At 36.5% G+C, this 10,191-nt stretch overlaps 1 protein-coding gene across 1 annotated transcript; it reads left to right on the top strand.

Annotated features, from left to right (window-relative positions):
* Nucleotides 1-233: 233 nt before the first annotated feature.
* On the top strand, nucleotides 234-7,403 carry LOC106077759 (acidic phospholipase A2 E-like). Its single transcript, XM_013238477.2, has 5 exons — nucleotides 234-365; nucleotides 2,677-2,753; nucleotides 3,575-3,725; nucleotides 6,471-6,583; nucleotides 7,192-7,403. The coding sequence occupies exons 2-5, from the start codon at nucleotides 2,687-2,689 to the stop codon at nucleotides 7,302-7,304; spliced, it is 444 nt and encodes a 147-aa protein (XP_013093931.2). The 5' UTR covers nucleotides 234-365; nucleotides 2,677-2,686; the 3' UTR covers nucleotides 7,305-7,403.
* The last annotated feature ends 2,788 nt before the right edge of the window (nucleotides 7,404-10,191 follow it).

The following is a 10,191-nucleotide window of genomic DNA, read 5'->3' on the forward strand; positions in this document are numbered from 1 at the left end:
ATTTAATGACATTTAACGTAAAGTCAACATTATTTAACGATATTTAAAGTAAATTTTAACATTATTTAACGACAATGAACGTAAAGTCAACATTATTTACGGAATTTTAAGGACTCAAATATTTGCACACGTTCTCAGTATTTCAAGGTCATGATACCAGCAATACGTCACCGAGTGGAATACATAGTAGCATATGGTAATGAAATTAATAGTATGATGCACTATTACAAGATATATACTGCCAGCAGATGGCGTTACTCACGGGAAGACAAGTTGCCCTAAGTATAAAAGACGTTTCTAGATCTTGATCTAATTGTGTTTACTTCTGTGGACATTGTTAATCTCTTCGCTCCACGACTGTTTGTGTAAGTACTCACTTCCAATAATTCAACAAACTCAAAGTTGGCATGACAAATCATATTCAACAGACAAATAATTTACTTCTATCTAATTGTACATCGATTGTACTTTTGACCTGTGGTCTGAGGTGTCATTTTAAAAAGAAACCCTTGGAATTAATGTGGACGTTTATATACAGCAGGGCCTGATTCAAGCAAGTGAAGGCCTCGGGAGGGATTTTTGTGAAGACCCTTACACTTCTCGAAAGCAATAGTAAAAAATGCACTTATTAATTCCAATACTTCTATCTAAAAGCAGGCTAAAATTTAGACAAAAGAAACAGAGTACTTGTAAATTTAATTTAATTTTTCTTCTTACATAAAATATATATATATATAAAATGTCAATTTTAGTAAAAAGAAAAGTATATTTTTTATTTTGTGGAGGGTAAAGTCATGGGTTGACGCACTGCCGTAAATCGGGAGCTGCTACAAGCGAGCACTTCTTACTTCTTATTCTTAACCACGACATTACTGATTTAAAGTCATGTAAAAAAAATGCGATTAAAAAAAGGCCATAAAAAAAAAAAAAAAAAAAAAACTCAAAGTCGAAATTCGGATATTTTGAAATCTGTATGACGAGGGCCCTCTCTCTTGTGGATTTCCAGGGTAAGTAGCCCACCCTTAAATCCGGGCAATTTTTTTTTAATATAAAGGACCTTTAATAATATGTGTACCCTTTTCACCCTTACACCCCTCCCCGCAGACACCTTACTGGATTGAAGGAGAACCTCTCCTATATCATTTCCAGAAAAAAAAAAACATTTATGGTAAACACAAAATTGTGTAAATCTTTTTGTTCCCTAAAACCGGGAAATTTCATTTAATTCTTGAAACTCTCCCGACCCCACCGTAGGATCCTAAAGCACTTCTCCAAGTGGATAATGGGGGGAGTGAACGAATAGTTGTTTTCATCTGGGGGAAGCAACCGGTTTAAGTTTGAGAATCATTGGTGTACTAATTCAAAAGGATTACATTTTTAAATTACCGACATCAAACAAATCAAGTCTCTCTTTATGCGAAATAATACATACATAATGAAATATACTAAAACATCAACAAATCGTTAGAATACATAAATAAAATAAAACATTTAAACGAAAACATATCCCAGGTTTGGAAAACAAAATTTAAACTTCAAAAATGTTCACAATACGTGAAGGAGCATAGTAAAATAATACCGGGATGGAGTTCAGAACTTCAATAGCCTAATGTTACATTACTTTGGTTTTTATTACAAAGAATTGAAATGAACTTTAAAATGAAAGAGACAACTTGGATTTCAGTTTATTGAAGCCAAGTTGTGTGCCGTTCTTTTGTATACCTAATAAAAGATTCAATAAAGTCAATAATATAATTCTACTAAATACCGAGTATACATGCGATATAGAACTAAACGATTGTCACTTTAAAATAGCAGTCGTTAAATTTGTATTATTAAAATAAACTAATTTAATAATGATAATAATAATTTAATGTATTGAGCACTGTTAACAGATATGATGTAGTCACAGGGCGCTGTTAACACATGATGTAGTCACAGGGCTCTGTTAACACATGATATAGTCACAGGGCGCTGTTAACACATATGATGTAGTCACAGGGCGCTGTTAACACATATGATGTAGTCACAGGGCGCTGTTAACACATATGATGTAGTCACAGGGCGCTGTTAACAAATATGATGTAGTCACAGGGCGCTGTTAACAGATATGATGTAGTCACAGGGCCCTGTTAACACATATGATGTAGTCACAGGGCCCTGTTAACAAATATGATGTAGTCACAGGGCGCTGTTAACAAATATGATGTAGTCACAGGGCGCTGTTAACAAATATGATGTAGTCACAGGGCGCTGTGATAACATTGCAAATATAAACACGAGAGATAACAGGACAAACTAATCTATAACAGTTTAACGATGAAAGTCATAGGCCTGACGTTTAGAACAAATAAATATACGGCGTGGTATATAATTTGAAAATAATTCTAATCAGATCTTTCATCCATGGGCATATCTGCATTACTAGCCCCAGTGCTTTTTTTTTTTTGACGGTACGCACCGGTACGGCGTACCGGCACCTTTTTCAATGTTACTGAAATGTTATTACTTTTTTTTCTTGTATTTTAACGTTTATTATTAATTTATTAGTAGTTAAAAGTTAGGCAATCCATCAATGAGTACCGGCAACTTTTACTTTTTACAAAAAAAGCACTGACTATCCCTATTTAATTTGAAAGCTCTTAACTCTAAACATATGTGTATTATTTTTTACAGTTTAAAGTCAATGATCATGTCAACTGTGAGTACACTCTCTCTAGCCTCAGTGTTGATTGTGGTTTTGTGTATCGCAGGTAGGCTCCCTTGACTCACTCTCCACAATATCTAGGCAGATACACTTGTTTCATAGGCCACTGATATCCTTACAAAAACATGAAATTCAGAAGTAACTGAAAGATAGATAATAAGATAAGATAATTTTTTATTGGTCCAATCAAATGAAAATTCAGTTTGACAACAATTTGACCACCTCTGGGTGATTACTGTATCAATAACAATATAGATGCAAATACGAACAACATTCACACACTATAAGTATTAGAATGTTAAGACACTCAACGATTTCTTTCCTATCTAGTTGAGAATGAAAAAGATCCTCTGTAGGCTTTTATTCATTCTATTAACTCACATTTTTGTTATAGTCATAGTGGGAAGCGTGGTCGAGTGGCCAAGTGCGCTTGAACTTGGCTTGGCTAGGCTACCTAGAAGGGGGCTCAAGGTTCAACACCAGACTTGGGCAGAGTTGTGTTTACTGAGCGCCTAAAGGCAGCACGGAAAACCAACTCCTAGATACCTAGAGACCAGAAGTCAATATGTAGTTGTTTTTTTGTTTTTGTTTTCACCAAGGTTTACAAACACTGTCGAATTTCTTTGAAAATTGATAAATTCGTTTTTGAAATACGCGCCCTGTGTCCAGTTTCCCTACAGTTATTTTTTTTAAATTTGTTGACCCCTTGAAGAGTTTGCAAGCTAAAAGGAGGGATTGTAAAACTATCGCGTGTCTTGTGAATCATACAACTACCACGTGGTTCCCGTGTTAACATCTCATACTACTGACCTTGAGCTTCCATCCCATAATTCCAAAGAAATCCATTTTTTTTTAAAAATCCCACAGGCTTTACAGATGCGTCGAGAACCAAGCGGGGCTTAAATGCCTTAAGGATGGCGATCAACACTTATACTGCGCGGTCTGCATTGGATTATAACAACTATGGATGCTATTGTGGAGCAGGTGGTGGCGGCAGAATCATGGACGCAGTGGACAGGTTGATTTTCTTTTTACAAAGCTTATATCAACTCTGTCTGTCTGTCTGTATGTCTGTCTGTCTGGCCAAAAGTTTGTACACGTTATTTCTCCGAAACCCAAACTTGGATCAAGCTGAAATTTTGCACCGTTTTTTTTTTTACACAAGAATCAATTTAAAAAATGAACCAATTAGTCAATTAACTATTGGTAATAAATGATTTTGGTTGGTATCTCAAACAAGGAAACGAAATTGTACTTGAATGAAATGGTGGTATAAGCTGAATTAGTCCCCTTTATATATTGTCGTCTGATGCTTATTACAAATTTAATTACATGACTGATCCAAACTAATTGATACACTTAATATAAGCTTTTTAAAAATTTATTATTTATTTTTCTTGTTAGAATTTAGCTTTGTTATGTAACTGCTTTATCTTTCTGGTCTCTTCTTGTTAAAAAGCTTGGATAAGTCAGATAAGGTCAGAGAATTTGGAAGGCAGATGAAGAGTCCAAACCTCAAAGATGCACAGTGGCAGGTCAAGCGAGACGAACAGGCCGGCCCATACCAATAGGAGCGTACTTTGGGCGAATCAGAGAGAATTATGACTGCAGAGTGGACGATAAGGCAGTATATTAGCAGAAGGTCGTGTTGTTTGGGCAAGGATACAGGTCACTTCCGGTCCAGGTTGCTCCTTGAACAGTAACAGGAAGCACTAAAGCACACTGCTCGCTGCCTTTCATGAGAATTGTCTCATCATGTCTATCACATAAGGGTTTCAGTTCAAAGCTCTTCTTGTACTTCTCCTCAGTTCGACCCAAAATTTCTGCACGCCTTTCTATTGGATATTTTCAATGTCTAATTGGAAACAAATGTGAAACGAGGCAATTGGATTTTGAATAATTGATAATCTTGTTTCCGGAAGAATATATATATATATATATATATATATATATATATATATATATATATATATATATATATATATATGGCTCCTTTTGTCTCGAAAGGCAATGGATGCGCCCAAATGAGTCACTGGTTTTGGCTTAATCTTGAGACGGGGCAGAATCTGGTGTGGCTAATCAAGCCAATTCTAGAACGGCAGACTTTGCCACAATCCGTACATGTGTATGCCTCTGATTTAGGGCTAGCAGACAGGGCAGCTTTCTTTTTATCCCTCTTGATTAAAGCCGCTTCAATTCTTTTGTTCTCAGCAAGGGTTGTCCCAGCACGCACAGTCTGTCTCCATGCACTCCGGTCTTTGGCTATGTTTTCCCACATACTTTCGCTGATGCCTGAGGCTCTCATGTCTCGCTTGCAGACATCTCTATATGTTAGTCTTGGGCGGCCCTTGGGTCTGACTCCTTCCACAAGCTCAGCATACAAGATATCTTTCGGGATTCTGCTGGTCAACATACATGTACCAAGAGCTCAGATTGAATAGTTTCCACTTGCGCTGCCTGAGACGCATAATGGGCATCTCGTGGAGGGACCATGTCTCCAATCAGGAAGTTTTAAGATTGGCCAATATGAACAGCATGTATGCCCTTCTGACACAAAGAAGATTACGCTGGCTCGGACATGTCACCCGCATGCCAGATGGCAGAATCCCGAAAGATATCTTATATATATATATATATATATATATATATATATATATATATATATATATATATATATATATATATATATATATATATATATATATATAGAGAGAGAGAGAGAGAGAGAGAGAGAGAGAGAGAGAGAGAGAGTTTTTCCAGAGTAACGACGAAAAAAAGGATTGCGTTTTGTTTTCTTTGGCTGACGGGTTTCTGATGAAACCACGAGCTGGTCTGTTATAGTTTATAAATGTCGCATGTGTAAGAGTTGAACGAGAGACGACCCAGAGACGTCTAGACGTGTTTTTGTAGTGACTTATATCTTGTTTCCTCATAAACCTACTTTAAAGTTGAATCTATGTAAAGCAAATTGAAAATGGTATGTATGTACTAACTACTACTAAATATAAATACCAATCTTGATAAAATTTGACATAACGTGAACCTAAGATATTAGCACTGACTATGTCGGCTAATTGGGTAAACCCCCATTTTTTATAGCCTACTTTCATTTTCTTGTAAAAATTAAAAAGTGTTACGGGAACATCGGTTAGATTTGCTAGCTGTTTGGGGCAACAACTTGAAGGCGTAATGGGTGTGTGTGCGTGTATCTGATGTGCCCAAGCGAAAAAATTGTGGAAGATAATTTGTTTCCATAGGCTGAATAGATTCTGACGTAACCAGGAGGAAGTCCTTCGCAGTTGACATTATAAAGAGGTGAGAGAGAGAGACTGAGAGTTAAAGTGGCGAGAAAGAAAAGGATACGAGAGACAAAGAGACGTGTAGTTTAAAGGGAGTTAAATTCTGTTTATTAAATGGTTGTAGATAATATTTCATCTTGTGTTTCTGCATACATCTACATCAAAGTTGAACGCTGTGTATGTCAGCCTATGGTCCATACATTTTTAAATTCATTTTCGTTTAAAAAAAATTGATTCAAGTTCTGCACTAAGGATATAAGACGCCTGGACGGCGGCCTGGATCAGCTGTCTGGAGCTACAGCTATGACCACGTATGAGCAAAGGGATTGTATAATTAAACTTTAGATTCTATTTTAAATCAATAATTGATTGGAGTGCATTGCAGTTATTCGTGCTATAGCCAAAATAATAAATGGTTTTTAATTGATTGTCACGTGGTCTGTAGTTCACTGTTGCCATTGCAGGTGCTGTTACGCTCATGATAGGTGCTACGAAAGTGTTTACAATTCCTGCCGTCGTTCTGCCCAGTTCATATTTACACGTATTTATTGTAGCCATGGCTCTTGCACTTGCGAAGGTAAGTTAAAATGATCAGTAAAAGATACATTGCTAAGGTTATTTCCGGTGTAAGGGTAATGACATAAAGTTCAAGTAGTACCATCGTATGCCAATGTGGGGCGCAGGCACCACACAGAGAGGCTATCGTGAATGCCGACATGGACAGTGTAGAGGCACTGCATGCTGTTAACAAGTTGCTCTCACCCCGCATAGGGTAGACCATCCGCCGAAGACACGCGCCTTGCTGAGAAATACTTCCGAAAGATAGAGCTGGAGATGGCTCTCAAAGGGTGTGGGATTACATCTGAGACTAAAAGAAGGAAAGCTACTGCCGTCGACAGGATTTAACGGGGAGAAGAAAACTTAAATCATCCACCAGATGACAGCGATATTGTCTGCGTTGGGCGTGGCAAATAATCCAGGTCACATCTATGTCAAGTTAGTAACATGGAAAGCTGCACTCCTTAATCTTTGAATTTGAATACAAGCCTAATATTGATCTAAGGTTCAAGTGTTATGTCCTTAACCTTAAGATCTGTTTATTATGTTATTATTTACAAGAGATGAAACTAATGCTAAAGATGAACATAACCATTGAATGAAATCGCCTTTTTTGCCTACTTTCAGATAGACGTGGCACTTGTGCATTTAAGGCTTGCACCTGTGATGTCCTGTTCGGCCAATGCTTGAGAGGTAAACCTTACAACAGAGCTAACAAAGGCAACTGCCCAGACGACTGAAGGCAACCAAAAGTTCTGAAGAGTGCAACACGTTGAAGCTGGACGACTGTCACGTCTCACGTAAACTAGAATCTTTGAAATAAAAGTTTTCAAAATATTGACTCGGGTTCTGGTCTGAGATATACTCCATCCCATTGGCCCAGCTTTCGCGGAGAAAATGCTCAGTGTTAATTTGCTTGTAATATTTTTAATGTTGTCAAATATTTATTTATGTTTATTTTTTTTATTTATTTTATATTTTAAAAATATGACCAAGAAACTATTATTCTTATTGCTGTACGCATCAATGTCTCAAGAGAAGTGTAAACAGGAAGTTTACTTACACATTGGCTTCTAGATGACTCAAGATTGTCATGCGAAGCTGGTGTGAATTAAATTAATTTAATTTATTAGTTTTGTAGTTAGTAATGCCGTTAGGTCTAGAGTTTTCTAACTCGACCGTAGACCAGCGCGCAATCCATGCTGGGAAACACACTGATAGCTTAGAACTATAACAGGAAGAAGTACTTTAGTTCAAAAGATAAGATATTTAATAATGAAAATCGGAACGGGATGGAATAAGATTGTTGGGGAGAAATAATAAAATGTAAAGTAGTCCAAGTATCTATTTAAAGATAAAAGCAAGAATCAGATCATTACTTACAATGTTGACTACTTTTACACGAGTGCCATAATGTTTTTTTTTTCAGACTAAGCAACCAATGTTCTATTTTGTCCAGTTGATGTCCTCTCAGAGACGCATTCTTGATAATAATAATAATAATAATAATAATAATAATCTTTATTGTCCTTATAGAAATTTGTCTTAAAATTTGTGCATTACACCAAACAAAAAACATTATAACTATAAGAAACCAAAGTGTACATTCACACCAGACTCTGTCATAATTTACATCTGACAAAGTTTATACCAGATTGTTCTTATTTAATGATTTGATTGCCAGGGGAACAAAAGAGTGTTTGTGACTGTTTGTCTTTCCTATCGGTGTCTTGTATCTCTTTTGTGATGATAAAATCATAAAATCCTGACATAAAGAGTGATTCCTTATTTCTATTTCTTCTGTCTTGGATGCTATAGGCTGGTCAATCCTGTTAGCGTGAGACTTAGCGTAAAGGGATGCCTGCTCCGACTGAAGATTCTAGTTGAGACTTAGCGTAAAGGGATGCCTGCTCCGACTGAAGATTCTAGTTGAGACTTAGCGTAAAGGGATGCCTGCTCCGACTGAAGATTCTAGTTGAGACTTAGCGTAAAGGGATGCCTGCTCTGACTGAAGATTCTAGTTAAGATGACGATGTTATGCGCACTTGAGGTGTGGGGAAGCAGCGGTGGCGAGGTAAAATCTAGCCACGAAGAGGTAGGATTTGGATGCCCTGTAGAGAAGCAGCTATGGGTGCTGAGAATCGATTCCAGGTATAGAACTGGGTACTCAGTGTTAAACTGGCCGATGTAGAGATGCTCAAAATACACTTTCATTCAACAAGAGGGCATGGCGTTCTCTTTAAGCGTAGCCGTCTGTTAGAGAATAACATAATGTTGTAGCTCCAAGCAGTGCAAATCAATGAGATCAGGTCAATGCACGAAGGGAATGGCAATAATACAGCAAGCGAGATAAACATGAAACAGAACACTAGACAGTGACCACGACGTTATTGCTTACACATGGTCATCGGCCATAAAGAATAGAATAAAAGCTAACTTTAAATGTAGAGAGGAACTGTTCAAGGGGCGCAACGCTTGTGTAAACAAAATGGTAAAAGGAAAAAAATGTGACAGAATAAAAAAAAAGGAGGGGGGGGGTCAATACATAATTATTGTTCACAGAGTCCATGTGTTCAGAAAAGAAAAAAGGGGGATCAGCCAAGATAAAGAACAACAAATGTACAAAGTATATAATGTTATATGATTGTGTATGTCTGGGTCACTAACGCATGACAAGGCGTACATTATACATCAAGCAGTGAAGTAATCATATCAAGATTCTACTTCTGTAAGTGAACCTTTTTCGTTTTGACAAGATTTGAACACAAAAAATTACAATAATAAATAGACAAATAACTTATTTTCATCATCATCTTATTTTATTTTATAAAAAAGGAAGATACTTTCGTCCTACGAGTATCCATGCGTTAATAAAGTCCTGCACTTGAGACTTAAACCCTGATAAGTCATTGGTTTCGCTAAATTAGACAACCGCTTCTATGCTCTGATGGCACACACAAAAAAAAGGAGCTCTTGTTCGACTTTGTCCATGCATTTGGAATACAAACTTTTTGGTGTCTTTTTGAGGTTTTGATTAGATCGTGTGTATGTCTGTATGTATTTGTAAATTGTGGTTTATAATTACTTAATCATGTCTTATCGTTGTCTGTGTGTGTGTGTGTTTGTATTTGTAAATTGTGGTTTATAATGACTTAATCATGTCTTATCGTTGTCTGTGTATGTATTTGTAAATTGTGGTTTATAATTACTTAATCATGTCTTATCGTTGTCTGTGTGTGTGTGTATGTGTTTGTAAATTGTGGTTTATAATGACTTAATCATGTCTTATCGTTGTCTGTGTATGTATTTGTAAATTGTGGTTTATAATGACTTAATCATGTCTTATCGTATGTAGTAGCTGCTTCTTGATCATCGTAATGACACTCTGGTGTTCAGTAATATCCAACTTGATACAAAGCAGCACATAATAAGTCATTCTTCTTGGCACGTCACTTCATTTGAATTAACTTGTATTCATATAATGCCATTTTTTTGGTACTTGATTAATATTCAAATAACAAACGAACATGCCAATCTGACTAGAGTAGCACCATTAGTAAAATCACAAAGCTTAGAGACACTTCAGGACAGAAGAATAAAAAGTAAAGTAGCTATAATAGATAAAAC

This window comes from Biomphalaria glabrata, chromosome 17, assembly GCF_947242115.1.
Source record: "Biomphalaria glabrata chromosome 17, xgBioGlab47.1, whole genome shotgun sequence".
Taxonomy (NCBI): domain Eukaryota; kingdom Metazoa; phylum Mollusca; class Gastropoda; family Planorbidae; genus Biomphalaria; species Biomphalaria glabrata.

Bases quoted from the DNA above. Each gene is read 5' to 3' on its own strand.
- LOC106077759 (XM_013238477.2), top strand. From the start codon at position 2,687: ATGATCATGTCAACTGTGAGTACACTCTCTCTAGCCTCAGTGTTGATT. The intron at 2,754-3,574 runs GTAGGCTCCCTT...AAAATCCCACAG, and splicing joins TGTGGTTTTGTGTATCGCAG to GCTTTACAGATGCGTCGAGA. The intron at 3,726-6,470 runs GTTGATTTTCTT...TTGCCATTGCAG, and splicing joins ATCATGGACGCAGTGGACAG to GTGCTGTTACGCTCATGATA.